The sequence below is a fragment of the Pelobates fuscus genome, chromosome 1 (genome assembly GCF_036172605.1).
Source record: "Pelobates fuscus isolate aPelFus1 chromosome 1, aPelFus1.pri, whole genome shotgun sequence".
In the NCBI taxonomy this organism is placed as follows: domain Eukaryota; kingdom Metazoa; phylum Chordata; class Amphibia; order Anura; family Pelobatidae; genus Pelobates; species Pelobates fuscus.
In genome coordinates this window covers 397492562-397509425 of record NC_086317.1, presented here as the reverse complement: position 1 = coordinate 397509425, position 16864 = coordinate 397492562, and the positions used below count along the sequence as shown (strand labels likewise).

The 16864-nt window shown below is 41.2% G+C and overlaps 2 protein-coding genes across 3 annotated transcripts in view; both read left to right on the top strand.

The window, feature by feature from the left end:
- The window catches only part of LOC134575444 (rho GTPase-activating protein 9-like), a 100233-nt gene extending 99010 nt beyond the window's left edge, over nucleotides 1-1223 (top strand). The window contains exons 4-5 of the mRNA XM_063434773.1: nucleotides 819-1037; nucleotides 1161-1223. Of these exons, the coding sequence (XP_063290843.1) occupies nucleotides 819-1037; nucleotides 1161-1223 (282 nt within the window). The remainder of the gene's footprint in view (nucleotides 1-818; nucleotides 1038-1160) is intronic.
- A 10773-nt stretch (nucleotides 1224-11996) lies between these two features.
- LOC134568757 (rho GTPase-activating protein 9-like) overlaps nucleotides 11997-16864 on the top strand; it is a 71559-nt gene continuing 66691 nt past the window's right edge. For both annotated transcript variants that reach the window (XM_063427426.1, XM_063427420.1), the window contains exon 1: nucleotides 11997-12126. In XM_063427426.1, the coding sequence (XP_063283496.1) occupies nucleotides 12037-12126 (90 nt within the window). In that variant the 5' untranslated portion in view covers nucleotides 11997-12036. The remainder of the gene's footprint in view (nucleotides 12127-16864) is intronic.

Genomic DNA, 16864 nt, shown 5'->3' with positions numbered 1-16864 from the left:
ACTGACAAATATACATAGGCTCCCGGAATAAGATTTACTTTACTGCTTAATGCTTTCTTTTTGTTACATGGTAGTTTTATTTCTGTTTATATATATATATATATATATATATATATATATATATATATCTGTTTGTATTAGAAATAAGTATGTTTTTGTTTTTATATATTCTTTATTTTTGCAGTGCACACAATAACAATAGTGTCAATGTGTCCAAGAGATTATAAGTAAAGAAATAATTTTGAAACAGTGGGTTACAAATACTTGGCATATGAGGAAGTCACACTTTTTTTTCATTTATAGACATAATGGTCAGTAACATGTCAGTAGTGTGGTCGTGTGAATGTGCCAGTGAATATGGTGTACCGGGCATTAAGCTTGGGTTGCGTTGCTTGGTAGGACAGGAGGTTGGGAGGCCTGTGTGGCCTGAGTGTGTCAAGAGGTTTAATTTCGGTCATGCAGGTTGCACTTTGGGTGCCCCTTGAGGGGCCCTCAATCGAGGATTCTTATGCATATAGGGGGTGTGAGCATGGAGTGGGGTCTGTGGCAATTGCTGTCATAGGCATAATATCAAGTTTATGAAAGTGTCAATGGGTGCACCGGGAACCAGTTAGTGTATAAATTACATATAGTATGCACATATAGTAAATGCCCCTAACCAAGGGGGGCTACAGAGGGGGAGGGAGGGGGTTGAGTGAGTTAGTTGCGTGCCATCAACTAGGTTTGCTGTTGTTGCTGTATGAGTGTGTAAGCTAGGTTGCCCCCAGACAGAGAAATAATGATGTTTTAATGCTGTCTTTTTCAATTTGATTCGATAGGTGAGTTTAGATAACACAATGCAAGAAAATCCGGTCTACTGTAATTTGGAAGAAATTAAGCAATCGAAAGGGACTCCTCCCAATCCAACATGTAGCCCTGTTCAGATTCTGGAGAACTGGGAGTGCCACTTCGATCCAATAACGGGCAGAAACTTCTTCATTAACATGGAGACAAGGGAGAAAACATGGAAGCCACCCAGGAGATCTAAGGACAGAAAGGTATGTGTTTAATCAACTACTTTAATTTGAGCTGAGCGGTGATAACAGGTGATGGAGTTAGATTTGACCCATTTGAGATAACTTGTCATACACAAAGTATGTGAATATTCCGTTCACTTTCAGGTAGGTAACAATTCAACTCATGATTATCTGAAAATAGCATTTTCCTTTTCCACCAAGAACTAGGGAAATTAATGAAAGCAACATTCTGAACTGGTGACCAAGAAACACAATTTTGAGTTTGTGAAGAGAGGCAGTGGGCATTTGGAAGGCTGGTGAATAGAGTTGAGCGGACACCTGGATGTTCGGGTTCGCCAAGTTAGGCCAAACTTCGTCAAAAAGTTTGAGTTCGGCTCGAACTTGACCCCGAACTAAAATGCCTCTAAAAAGTCCTGAAAAGGGTTAGAGGGCTGCAAAAGGAAGTAAAATGGGGGTAAGAGTAGGGCAAGTGCCCTGCAAACAAATGTGGATAGGGAAATCACTTAAAATAACATAAAATAACATAAAATAAGCAGCTGCTTAGTTGATAACTCCCTAATTACCATGGTATTAGGGAGCTATCTACCAAAAGACTGAAAGACCTTAATTGGTCTTTCAGCCACAATTACTAATACTAAGTAGAGATTACTTAGTATTAGTAAATTCAGCCCCTACTCGCTATACCGCGAGTTGGGGCGTGTCTAGTAAACAGTGAGCAGCCAGGGACCTATTGTTCTCTCCCCTGCCTCCACCCCTGAGCGGCGGGTGGGGGTCCTAAATAACAATGGGGGGGAACCTACTGTCCTCCCCCCCGGCCCCCACCCCTGAACGGTGGGTGGGGGCCTTAAATACCAATTAGGGGGGGGACCTAATGTCCTCCCCCCTGTCACCCACCCCTGAGTGGTGGGTGAGGTCCCTAAATTAGAATAAGGGGGGGGACCTAATGTCCTCCCCCTTGGCCCCCACCCCTGAGCGGTGGGTGGGGGCCCTAAATAAATTTTTTTGGGGGGGACCTAATGTCCTCCCCCCTGCCCCCCACCCCTGAGCGGTGGGTGGGGACCCTAAATACCAATTGGGGGGGGGACCTATTGCCCTCCCCCCTGGCCCCCACCCCTGTGTGGTGGGTGGGGTTCCTAAATAAAAATGTAACCCCCGTCACCCTCCTTTCATAACATGACATTTGGCGATACTAACCAATACATTGAAATACATTATTGACTGCCTCAATAGGCTTTCACATGTTGTTGCTTTTATAACAGGTGTGTCTAAAATAAGTGAAACACAGTTAAACAAAGACTGAGCTACAAGGAAGTTGCTGTTTTATAAGAGTATTTGCTTCCCTGCCTTAAAACTTTGACCCAAAACAAATTGAACACTTTGATCATTCTATCAGTGCTTATAAGAGGAAAGACATTTTTTAATGTTTATTTTTGGTACCTCTAATTTTAGACCGATATCCATGGTGCACCTTAAATCTGAGAACAAATCAAATTTGTTCTAAATATGGTTTCAGCGCCTTGCTTCCCCTCCATATGGCTTCTAACATTCCAATTTGAAAGTTGCAGTGCCAACGTATCTTGGAGGCAGATCTATCTTTTCTCCAATTCTGGGTATTATCAAAGACCTAATTTTATAAAGGTGTTTTTTTTTGTCAGTCTATATTTAAATATTTATAGTAAAAAAATTCCAGCAACAGACATTCCAGCAACAGTTACATCTCACAATTATATGTGTTTAATTGTATGGAGCTAAGAGAATTTAGTGAGAGGGGAAATTCCAGGTAATCTCCTTGGACTGGAATGGTGAAGGTAGGACCATTCATTGTCTATGCAACCTGGCACTGTAAGCAAAATACAAAGTTAGCCCAAATAATTACTAGCTGGTGCATCTACAGGGAGTGCAGAATTATTAGGCAAATGAGTATTTTGACCACATCATCCTCTTTATGCATGTTGTCTTACTCCAAGCTGTATAGGCTCGAAAGCCTACTACCAATTAAGCATATTAGGTGATGTGCATCTCTGTAATGAGAAGGGGTGTGGTCTAATGACATCAACACCCTATATCAGGTGTGCATAATTATTAGGCAACTTCCTTTCCTTTGGCAAAATGGGTCAAAAGAAGGACTTGACAGGCTCAGAAAAGTCAAAAATAGTGAGATATCTTGCAGAGGGATGCAGCACTCTTAAAATTGCAAAGCTTCTGAAGCGTGATCATCGAACAATCAAGCGTTTCATTCAAAATAGTCAACAGGGTCGCAAGAAGCGTGTGGAGAAACCAAGGCGCAAAATAAGAAAGGGTATAAAAGAAGAAAATCTAATGACATGGCCTCCTTGTTCACCTGATCTGAACCCCATTGAGAACCTGTGGTCCATCATCAAATGTGAGATTTACAAGGAGGGAAAACAGTACACCTCTCTGAACAGTGTCTGGGAGGCTGTGGTTGCTGCTGCACGCAATGTTGATGGTGAACAGATCAAAACACTGACAGAATCCATGGATGGCAGGCTTTTGAGTGTCCTTGCAAAGAAAGGTGGCTATATTGATCACTGATTTGTTTTTGTTTTGTTTTTGAATGTCAGAAATGTATATTTGTGAATGTTGAGATGTTATATTGGTTTCACTGGTAAAAATAAATCATTGAAATGGGTATATATTTGTTTTTTGTTAAGTTGCCTAATAATTATGCACAGTAATAGTCACCTGCACACACAGATATCCCCCTAAAATAGCTATAACTAAAAACAAACTAAAAACTACTTCCAAAAATATTCAGCTTTGATATTAATGAGTTTTTTGGGTTCATTGAGAACATGGTTGTTGTTCAATAATAAAATTAATCCTCAAAAATACAACTTGCCTAATAATTCTGCACTCCCTGTACATCTATCATTCTGCAAATATGGGGACCCCATCGGTCCGTATGACAAATTGCATCCACAAGCCATGATGTACAGTTTCATGAATCTCTACAGGGAGAGCTAACCAGAACATAATAATATCGTTGACATGGGGATAAAAGAATGGAAGTATTTTTAATTTTGTTAGGTTTATTTTTAATATTTGGAGCAATTTTTTCAAGACTTTTTTGTGTTTTTTTCTGTTGTTCTTTAAGGCACGTAACGTACAAGAAGTGTGCATTTCATTTGTTTATTTAACTTTTTCCTTTTACTTCAACTGTCTCAAACAACTGTATTTTTACAGTACACTAATATGTGCATTATTGTGCCATTTGGTTTACAGATCAAGCGTGAAATAGTAACCAGTAGAGGGGAAAAAAGCAGGAGCAGTTAAAAAAAAATAATCTATATTTGTATATATATATATATATATATATATATATATAAATATATATATATATATATATATATATATATATATAATATTATTTTTTTAACTGCTCCTCTTTTTCCCCCTTTGTTGGTCACTTCTAACTTTATCTCTGAATAAAATCAAGGTTTAATCCCCTAATCATCAATCATTTTTTTCCGTCAATCATCTTTTTTCTGGACAAAATATGGACATATCGCTATTTGTTGTAAACCAAATGCACAATCTTTAGCGTACATTCATTTTTACAGAGATCCCTCTTTTTTTGTAAGGATAAAATACTGCTCACATTTATTTCTAAAATCATGACTGTAGTGCTAGGGATAAATCTTTATATTCCTAACACTATAGTGTTCCTTTGATAATATGTTTAAAAAGAAACAAGTATCTCTAGCACATCCTGCAACTTAGTACTAGTTACCTATACAATTATCTCAGCTTGATACAGGTCTGCAAGGACTTTCTATACTCTAACCCAGTGGTTCCCAAACTTGTTAGATTCAAGGCACCCTTACTATTTCAATATTTTTCCAAGGCCCCAAGTTAAAACAATGTCCTTGTTGTATATGCAAGAAAACATGACAGGTGTATAGTCGCCATATGGGCAGTCGGAACCTAGGACAAAAAAAAACACATCCCTAACCCAATAATACGCTGACACTAGGGTATATGGGTAAAATTGTCCACAGCTTTTATTAACCATTATAACCATTAATTTAATAAGTTATCATTAATAATAACAATCATAACAATATAATAATAATTTAACATATAAATATGGGTCATTGCCCCCCTACTCCGCCCTCGCAACCGCATCCTTCTTTTAATATAACGGGCAATGACCCCCAACATACTAACACATATATATATCTTTAACAATTTTCAACCTTACTCCAACATAACAATTTAAGTGCCAACCATAAATAACCACGGTAGGGGTATACCCGGATACCCCTACCCCACCAGGTTCTGAGCCACCGCCAGGACTCGAAACCTACCAACCACCAGTGACCACAATTTCCATGTCCGTGACGTTCCTCATGGGAGCCTATTTCCTCCTCCTCGGCTCCCTAACCCGCCGCTGTGACAAAACGGGAAACCATTAGTGATCTGAAAAAACCCCAGGGAGGGTGGGTGGGACAAACTCGTCTAGGTAAGAAATTAAATGTGCTCTGACTAAAATGGCTGCCTATTTAAGTAGACCAGCCCCTATTTCCCACAACCCCCCAGTCCTGGCCGGCTCCTCCTAAGCCCGCCTCCTAACCCCTGTCAAGGCCCTCCTCCGCTAAGCTGTGCTTTGGCTCCTTGGGGCTACAAGAGAACAGTTCTGTCCCTGTATAATGTCAAAGAAAATCAATAAAATCCTTTATTAAATAAATCTATAAACACACACTGGTAGTAACAAGGTCATTGGTCACCACTGCCACAGTAATGGATAACTGAGGCAGAAGAGATGACTCAAACTTAAAATTACTGAGTGAGGAGTATATACAAACGGGAAGTGAAAGGACAAAATAAGTGGACAAAAGACGGGGGCACAGGTCACCATGAGAGGTGAAGTAGATATGTCCCCAAAGTAGTGGCTGTACAGAGTGCACGATACGATAGCAAAAGTAGCGAGAATATAATGTATCAGTGCAATCTAACAGTATCTATTTCGATTCAAAAAATAGATCTGACATATACAGCAGACCTTAAAATGGTAGCTGTAGTGTGCACGATACAGTTGCAAGAGTAGCAAAAATATAATGTATCAGTGCAGTCTAACGATATCTATTTGGATTTCACAAATAGATCCGATATATACAGCCCACCAGATGATGCCCAATGTAAGTGGGGCTAGTATAATCTGCTGTATGGTGACAGAGAGTTATATGGGAACAATTATCATAATATATGCCCCTAAACAAAAAATATATAATAAAGACCAGATCTAGTACCAGCCTTACAAAATCTCACTGTTAAAATAGGGTATCTGGGTGTCCCAATCCCTATAGCAAAAGATATAGCCCTTAGTTAGCACACAATAATAGAGTAGGTAGAAGTCCTAAACTGTGCCTTCGAGGGCACCTGTATCTAGTCAGTAACTGTATAAACTAACTACCTACATAAAGATCAAATGCCCTAATCTGTGCCTCCGTGGGCACCTATCAATAATGCTGGTAACAGTGCTAGGCTAGTACACTAGAAAGAGTCTTAATAGTCTGCAGTCTATGGTTATCGAGCTACAGTGAAAAAGGTCCAAGAATCCTGGGTGTAGCAATAATAGCTGCGTGTAAAGTAGCACGGCAATGACAAGAAATCACACCAAACAGGATCAGATGTCAAGAGCCCCAATTTCCTTGTTGTATATATCTACAGCGCAGCGGCATATACTGGGCCCCTGTTCGGGAGAAATGCTTTCCGTTCAAGCGCAGATCCAGGACCTAATCTTGAGAGGGCACTGGTAGATTATTTAAAGAAACAATTCGGGCACAATAACCACTACAGCACTTTGTAGTGGTTATGGTGCCATTAGTGCCGTAGTGCCCTCGCAGAGTAAAAAGTCAAACCGTTTAAGAGCAGTTTGACAACTTACCTGGGATCTGCCGAGATAGGGGCTCTAGCAGGGGATAGGGTGAGTAGTGTGTCTGAGGTGTGCAATATGTGTGTGTGAGTGGTGGAGTGTGTGTGTGAGGGGCACTGGTAGCTCTAGACTTGGCAAAACTCAAAAAATAGGTGTTGCATTGTGCACACTTTGATCATTCCATCAGTGCTTATAAGAGGAAAGACATTTTTAATGTTTCATTTTGGTACCTCTAATTTTAGACCGATATCCGTGGCGCACCTTAAATCTGAGAACAAATCAAATTTGTTCTAAATATGGTTTCAGCGCCTTGCTTCCCCTCCATATGGCTTCTAATATTCCAATTTGAAAGTTGCAGTGCCAACGTATCCAATTTAAAAGGTGCAGTGCCATCGCTGTATCCAGCCCTGTAGCTGTATTGGACAAGCTTGCAGCGCTGGATACAGAGAGCTACTCTCTTTATTCATTGTTCAGAGGCATGCAGGGTCGCGACTCCCTGTGGCACTGTGTTATGAGCTCTCCGACTGTAGTTATGGCATAATTGGCAAACTAAATTAATTTGCAATAAACAAATTTAATTAGCAATTATGCTAATCATTTATACACGACTGCGGGGTATGATTGCATAGCCTTGCAGTCGTGTATACATTACTGCCAGTCTGTGTATTTCTGAGTGTGTCTGGCATTGTCTACCTGTGTATGTGCATCAAAGTGTGTGTCTGATCGAGAGTATCCTTGTGTGTGAATGTGTCTTTATGAGTATGTGTCTGGGACCGTATGTGTGTGGGGTAGCTGCTTGCGGTTTGAGGTGTTTATGGGAGCTGCCTGTGACCTTTGTGCATGTGTGTATGATGAATGTAACAGGAGGTAGGGGGATGGAGGGGCAGTGATAGGGGGTAGGAAGGGTGGAGGGGCAGTGACAGGGGTAGGGGGTAGTAACAGGGGGTAGAGGGATGGAGGGGCAGTGACAGGGGGTAGGGAGGTAGAGGGGCAGTAACAGAGGGTAGGGGGATGGAGGGATAGTGACAGTGAATGGGGGGACGGAGGGGCAGTGACAGGGTGTAGGGCAGTGGAGGGGCAGTAACAGGGGTTGGGGGGTGGAGGGGCAGTCACAGGGTGTACGGAGATGGAGGGCAGTGACAGGGGGTAGGGGGATGGAAGGGTAGTAACGGGGGTAGGGTGATGGAGGGACAGTGACAGTGGGTAGGGGGGTGGAAAGCAGTAACAGGGGGTAGGGGATGGAGGGGCAGTGACTGGGGGTAGGGAGTGGAAGGGCAGTGAAAGCAGGATGTCGGGTGGAGGGGCAGTAACAGGGGGTGGGGGGTGGAGGTACAGTGACAGGGGGTAGGGGGTGGAGGGGCAGTGACTGGGGGTAGGGGGTGGAAGGGCAGTGACAGCGGGAGTTCGGGTGGAGGGGCAGTAACAGGGGGTGGGGGGGGTGGAGGTACAGTGACAGGGGGTAGGGGGGTAAAGAGGCAGTAACAGGGGGTAGGGGTAGTAACAGGGGGTAGGGGGATGGAGGGACAGTGACAGGGGGTAAGGGAGGTGGTGTGGCAGTATCAGGGGGTGGAGAGGCAATAACAGGGTGTGGGGGGTTGGAGGGGGTGGAGGGGCTGTGACAGGGGGAGGGAGTTCATAAATACCTGTGGTCCTGTGGATTCCCCTGGTGATCCGGTGGGCGCCCGCTCTCTGGCTCTCTGGTCTGCAGCTCCGCCAGGTAAATCTTGTGATCTCCAGTCAGAGCGTTGCCATGGTAACCCGCTGCAACGCTCTGACAGGCGGGAGATCGCGAGACACTTCAGTCTGCAGCTCACTCCCGGCGGAGCTGCAGACAGGAGGCTGTCTCTCTCCCAAACAGACTGACTGGAGGGGCCTCGCACATGGCGGCATTATGGGCAACCCGCCGGGCCATCTCCTGTGTCGGGTTCTCGGTCTCTGACTGAGGACCCAACATGGTAGTCTGCCCTAAGGCAATTTAGGTGGCTACGGGGCCCCCATCAGTGCGAGGCCTTAGGCGGCCACCTAAATAGCTAATTAGAGAGCCGCCTCTGGTGAGCGGTGCAGTGTGTGTGAGGGGTGCAGTGTGTGTTTGTGTGAGTGTATGGAAGTGCATTGTGTTTGTGAATGAAGTAGTGTGTGTGTGAAGGATGCAGTATGTGTGTGAGGGGGGCAGTTTGTACGTGAGGGGGCAGGTTGTATGTGGGGGTACAGTGTGTGTGTGGGAAGGCAATGTGTGAGGGGTACTGTTTGTGTGTATGGGAGGCAGTGTGTGTTTAGGGGGATAATTGTGTTTATAGGGGGGGTTATTGTGGGCCTGTGGGGGTAGGAGGGCAGATAAATATATACTTTTGTTTCTTTTTTTAATTAAAAAAATAATAATATTATTTTCATATCCCCCCACCCTGCTTACCTTAGCCTTGGAGAGTGGGGCAGTACAAGGAAACCACCGGTGGTCTGGTGGAGAAGCCCTGGTGGTCCAAGATGTGAGAGTGAACTACAGCAGCCTCAGGAGCTGCTAGAGTTTACTTTTGCGAGATTCGGAGCCTTGCCATGGTACCGCGGCAATGCTCCAATCTTGTGAGAGGAGAACTCGGCGGAGCTGCAGTTTAGAGCACCCCCCCCCCCCCCCCCCCACGGGCCCACTCTCATCACAGTGCTAGCGGGCCGTGAGGGAGATTTCTGGTCCTGCAGGTCCTGGGGAAGGGGAGGCACGGTTCCTGGTCACTGTGGCACACAGTTTGGAAACCACTGCTCTAACTTTTTCCATTTTTAAATGGTGAAAATATGTACAGATACATAGCTTAAAAACAAAAGAAAATGCCCAATAATATGCTGCTGGGGATGGCATATATAATCATTAATGCTTTAAAAGCAGAAGCTAATCTCAAGTAGATGTGCAAAGAAATCTTTGAAAAACAAGAGGCCTATTTGTCAAGCTTAGAACAATGAGCGGCTAATTAAGCTTTATTATGTTATGCCATTTGCCTTCGCAATGCGTGGGCATGGGGAATATTCAAATCAGAAACAATGAATCTGTTGTTGATAAAGTTATACAGACTGATGGAAATTTATGCCGTTAGTGGACTTTATTTTTGTCTGAACTCCTCAGAATGGCAGCTAAGGTCATACTGTGTCTAGGACTATAAACCACTAAAGCTAAGATAAGCTATGATGGCAAGTGATGTAAACCAGTGTCCTTTAAACCTTACTCAACAAGAGACCAGGATTTGAGAATATGCTTAACCAGTGCACAGATATTTCAATTAATATGATCGGCCACTGATTGTTGCTAAAGCAGCAGAGGTCCCCTGTAATTCTGGTTTTCAGGTGGTTTATGAGAACACCTTTGAAGAAAATTCAAGACCACCAGAAAAGTGTTTAGCTGAAATATTTAGTGTACCAAACAACTTGGTGTTAAATGCAAAAACATCACAATTTATCTATACATTATGCTAACAGAAATGCTAGAAAATGTATATAATTATATTAAAAGCAGCACTTGTCACTCTCCCCCCCCCCCCCTGCCCGCCCACTTCAATACTCATACTGACTGTGTTGACATTTTACTGAAATTCCAACCCAGTTAAAAGATATTTTGAGACAAAGTAGGGACTACAGTGCTGCTCTAAAGCTCTTTTGTGTTTGGGCCCCTCTCTACCGTTCAGCCAAATCCTCAGCATAAGACCCGATGTGCCCCGTGTATGTAATAAAGAGCAGGAGCAGGAGAACCCTCTCTAAAGTGGTGCTCTGCTTCCTGTTACTGTGTTACCCATTCTTTTAATTGTATTATGTAGATAGCAAATTAAAATATATATGCCAAAGCAATAATAATAATAATTAAAAAAATAAACTGCTGTGGTGGTTATGTTGCCAGGAGTGCCCTGGCCCCATCTCAGTGTAGTTTGGCAAACCTTTTTAGAACTTGCCTGGATCCCCCAAGAGCCCATGGCCACTTATCCTACTATGGAATTTCCTGAAGGAGAATGTGGTTAGCTCTACTGAGCTAAGCAGAGCCTTGAATTGCCTGTGTTCATTGTCTGGGACTGTCAGCTGAGTACTCTTAGCCAGTGAGCACAGTCCTGTATCACCTGTGCTTAGTTGTTGAGAGACATAGCACTTCTTTTGCAGACTAGATGTTGTGTGGGCAACTAAGGGACCAAGGAAGCTGTTGAACCATTCAAAAATGGTTTGAGAAATTACACTGGGACAGCAACAGCTTTAAGGTCACTTCGGGTACCATAATCACTACAGTAGTTCTTCTGGAGCAAAAAAATAAAAAAAGGAGGCATTGCAGATGGATGGAATAGGCAAAAAGCTTTTCTATTCTTTCAGGACATTAAGTTCATTAAGTTTGGTCTTCCTTTCCCCCTAATATTTGCTTGGATTTATTAATTTTGGATAAGCATTTCAAATGATTACAATCTGTTAGAAAAAAAGACTTGAAAAAAAATCTATACATATTCCCATAGACTTTAATGTAAATCATTTTAAATGTAGATAATTTGAAAACATGTTCTCAGATTGTGATCATTTGAAAAATGTATCCAAACATGTTAAACCGAGGGCATTTAAAAAAAAAAAAATGTTTTATCATTGTTGCAGAGTAATGGCTGCACCTGTTTTATTGGATCACTTTGTTACATACTCTGATGATGGTGTGGGGCAAATTATCCCTCTGAAATAAAATGACTGATCAGTTTTTATATGCATCTATTTTTTTATGCATATGGTTTAATGTGCAAATCTGCATTCATGTATTTGTTAGAAGTTATTTGCAAAAATATTTCATTGATACCATAATTTTTTGTATACTTGACAAGACAGCTTAGTCGCTTGGATGTTGGCTTACAAAACATACAGAATGTACTATATCGCTTTTCATATCACTTTTTGTGCACATAATGATGACATGCACCTGTGCTTTCTTAATCTGTAGAATACCCTTAGAGAAACATTGTTTCCATGTACGTGTACATCACACTTTTTACTGTGACACGTTAGAATATTTTTTTATCTTCCTTCCTCATTGTAACGCTCATCACTTAAAGTCCTCCCATTTCTATTCATTGCTGGGTCACAGTTGCAGCAGCAACAACACAGTACTTCCTTACAGCATTCTGGGACATGGAGCAAACTAGTTTTCGAAAGAGATCCCAGCAGGGTTCCGAGGATTCCAACTACCCTGAGGTGTTTTGGAGTTCAGAGCCTGGATATGTAAGTCTGTCTGAAAGAATGACATACCTTTAACTTACTTCCTATGCAGATTGCTGTGTGAACGAACCTAACGTGTGGTTTGTCTAAAATGTCACTTTAACCACCAGATACGAGTTGTCACAGATATCTCTGTTCAGGATGTGGAATAAACACAAGGGGTTTACGTGAATAGCATCTTTTATCTTTGTGCCTTCTTCACCTGCATGCTAGCTCCCCACCTACAAGTACATACTATATTTACACGACATTATTTGCATGTTTTCTTATCTCACAGCCTTTGTGCTTGAGTGTCAAACGTTGCTCTGACTCTGGTAATAAATAAACCTTTCTTAGCTTTAATTACTTGCATGCAAACTAGCCTTCGTTTTTCTGTACAGTCTTCGCATAATGCAATGGGAACCTTAAAAGGGGCAGTTTTTGACAATGTGTTCCTTGACTACTTTTTCATCACTCTCATTTGTACCCATGGACTGACTGAATCTAGAACAGATTAATGATACTTTTTATATATCACTTTTCGTTCACACAGTCTCAGAGACAGAGACTCAGATTATTATAACTAGATCTGCAGCTGATTAACAAATGTTACTAACAGTCACAGAAAATGGTAGAACTCAAAATCTTATGATTTCATGGGACATATAAAAATAATTGTGCTGTTATCAGTGTATATACATAGATATCACTGTAATAATAATCAGGGATACAATTAAAGGTACTATAGGAGTAGCAAGCACAATATTGCTAATGCCACCTGAAATACTAGTGTAAGTCCAAGTATTTGAGGTGATGTTAGCCATTTTGATTTAGCCATTTCTATAGTTCTATATGCCTGTATCCCTATTAATGTTTAAATAAAAGCAGGTGCGCATAATATGTGCTTTGTGGCTTAATATACTCAAAGCACCAAAATCAGTATAACACACTGTAGAGGTTATGGTTCCAGGAGTTCCCTGGCAACAGTATTCAAATGTTCTCCCTGACACTCAGCCGAGTCGCCTATGGTCCTTCCATACATCTTTGATTTCACTAAAGCTGCAGTTCCCATTCTGCTTTAGCAGTATGTAATTTGTCCCTATTTGGCAATCTTGCCAAAATGTATTGACTCACAGAATGGAATCACAAAAGGCTAGAAGGATGACTGGTACCCAGGGGAGCCAGGTAAATATTAAACTGTTTGAAAACAGTTTGACTTCTTACTCTGGGCCTGCTCCAGGAACTGGTACCATAATCACAACAGAACACTGCAATTACTTAGAATGCAGCTTCAAACTTCTGTTACAGACACCTAAAAGATGATTATTTATGCACTCTTTTGTTTCAATCGTTTATATGTAACTAGTGTGAGGACATGTCTGTCTGCCGCGGGCTACCCGACTGCGGATGTACGTCGGGTAGCCCGCGGCAGTCCCGGTCCGGGCGTCCATGGAGTCAGAGGTGTCACAAGTGTGGTGAGTTAACATTTTATTTAAGGTATATAATGTGGGGTTTATGTGTTTGCACAGTATGTCCTGACGAAAGCCTGAGGGGATCAGGCTGAAACGTTGACACTTTGTTGTTTTAGCAAGAAAAATAAAAGTTAATTTTTATCAAGACCTTGGAGTGCTATCTTTGGAAGTTGTTTTATATATATATATATATATATATATATATATATATATATATATATAAAAAGATTATGTTGAGCCTGTCTGAATTATTCCCTGTGACCATGAGGTTTGAATGGGATATACACAGTTAGTGCATCTAACTCACTGGTTTAAGATATGGATCATGACAGTTCATTTGTGAATCATTTCAGATAAAGTCAGAATGTTCTAACTACAAAACATTAAGGATGATTCGTATTCAGGAAATGTCTATTCCTGGTATGAAATGTGCTAGATTAGTGCATTAACCAGTAAAGCATTTTTTTCATTGGTGATGATAGATGATGATAATAGATAGATAGATAGTCAGACAGACAGACACATACATAAGTACATACACATAGATATTGTTTGTTTGTCTTTCGTCCTGTAAGAACTGATGGACGTCCATATTTTAAGGCACGGAAACAAAAAACTCTTGTAGAACAGCAACTTCTTTGTATCTCACTCATAGTTGAACAAATGTTTCACTTATTTTAGACAAAACTTGTGGGAGCTTATTATGGCATTCAATAATGTAATTCATATACTTTTGGTTAGCATTGCTAAATGTCATCTGGAGAGTCTGCAAAGTTTAGCGTAAAAGATGTACAGGTTTTTAATTCTGGTTAATTAACCTCTATTCTGGTTAAACCAGTTTTGTTTCCCGAGTATTCTATAGACCTTTGTCAGATTATCTCAGTGTTTTAACCTCTGGCCACAGCTTGATATGCTATGCATGACCTTCGCTTACTGGATTTTTCAGTAATTTCATCAAGAGAGGCTAGATGAGAGCATGAAAACCTCAATAACACGAACTAATCTGGATAAGGCAATGACATCAAATTAGCATATATTACTATATGCAAAACATGCTATTGTTCCTTTAAGATTTTTTATTAATGCTTTTTTTTTTATCTGTTTATGGGATACAATTGACTCATAATATGCATCTGTCTGTACAATAATAATTCAGATTTAAACCATTGACTTCTAGCCCTTTGGAAGTATGACAATGTATTACTCTGTTAAATTCAGTGCTTTCTAATATAATATTGTCTCTTTAAAAATCTTGAGGCCACTTGAACTCCAGATATTCCACTATCACCATAAGGAACCAGTAGTTGACTTTTAATCAACTCAAAATAAATGCTGAGTATTAATGTTTTCTGATTAGACACCTTAATCATGGATGGTGTTGACATGTAAACCATTACATTTATGGATACAACATTTTTTTTTCTTGACCATGTCTTTAGAGACTCTGGGATAACACTTGAAATTTGACTGCTTAGTCTACATTAGACTCAGATATTGGAGCACCTACTTGTGAAAGTTCACTTTGTAATTGAATGCTAATTTATTGGCTGCTCGTTACCTGTGTGCCTCATCTTGCATACGTAGTAGATTCTAAACTTTGAAAATGTTACTTTAATTATAATTAATAATTCTGTTTATTTTAGTTAAGATCATGAGATATACTGTCATGTTAAGTTTTGTTTATTTATACATTTTGGAATTGTAATAATTTGAAAAACATAGTAGCCTGTTTGGATAAATTGTCAAAGAGGAGAATATTTATTTCCCTGTCTTAAATGTGAAATTGCTAACCTCCATGCTTGTATTACCGTGTAAGCTACAACACCATGTTCCTTCTCATTAACAATCTATAGCCACTCTGATGGAGCCTGCTATTTAATAGTCTTATTAGTGCAGATAAATAGCATCGTACCTGTATGTACATACCCCAAAACCCTCTCTGGTTACCCTGATTCAACTAGCGTAAGAATGTAGCAAACCACAGAGGAATATTGGGATACGGCTGTATAAATCTAAAACAAAGGGAAACAATCAAAGAATAGTGCAATACAGTAAAAGCAATGTATTATGCGCCACATGAAATGCACTCACGAGATGGTGATGAAAACATCACTCACAGGGTGCCTCCCCCAAAGTAGTTGGGGGGCTATTAATCCCACTTTCCACTCCACGAGCAGCAGATAATTAGAACAGGACTCAAGATGGTAGAAGGTAAAAAGGATGATTTATTATAAAAAGGTGAACAAACACCATAAATATAGATGTAAATATAAAAGAAAGGTCGGTCCTATGCGTTTTGTTCCTGGCGGAACTTCCTCAGGGACCACAATAATATAAAAAAAAAAATATATATATTCCCTTTGTTTTAGATTTATACAGCCATATCCCAATATTCCTCTGTGGTTTGCTATATACTGTCTAAAGGTCGCTTTTGGGTAACGACCGTGGGAGGCTGTTTTTTCTGATTATATAAGCTAAGTATTATTTTTGCTTATCATTCACTATTTTATTATCACTGTGGTGATAGTTGTTTTTTGTATTAGCGTAATAATGTGTAGGTAGTGAGTATACATAGCCTACCGTTTATACATTTCTGTATGTCAAACTAAATTTTTTTTGTGCGTACTGTCTTGCAAAAATTGCCCTGGGGCCTCCCAAACGTGTATAATTTCCTCCTTTCCAGCCCCTCCATGTGTCTCATTCCCTCCCCTAGCCCCTTCATGTGTCTCATTCCCCCCAAGCCCCTTCATGTGTCTCATTTCTTCCCAAGTGTCTCATTTTCTTCAACCCAGACCCTCCATGTGTCTCATTCCCACCTCCAGACCCTTAATGTGTTTCGTTCTCTGCCTTCAAGACTCTCCATGTGTCACATTCCCCACTCTAAGCAAACATCACCATGTGTCCCATCTCACCCAGTCCCTCCATGTGTCTCATTCCCCACTCCAATAAAGCCACGTATCCAATCCTTCCAAGGAAGCCCCTCCATATGTCCAATCCCCTGTAGCCCCTCTGTGTGCCTCAACGCCCAAGTAAGCTACTCCGTGTGTCTCATTTCTCCCCACAAGCAATCCCCTCCATATGTCCCATTCCCCTCTCAAGCTTCTCCATGTGTCCCATTCCCTCCAGACCCTCCATGTTTCCCTTTCTATCCCCCACAGTGGCTTCATGTGTCCCATTCTATCCCACCCAGGCCCTTCATGTGTTCCATTCTATTCCCTTTGCACTGCTGCGGTGCCACCGATCAGACAGGAAGTGCTCTCTTAGTGAGCACTTCCTGTAAGACCACTCGC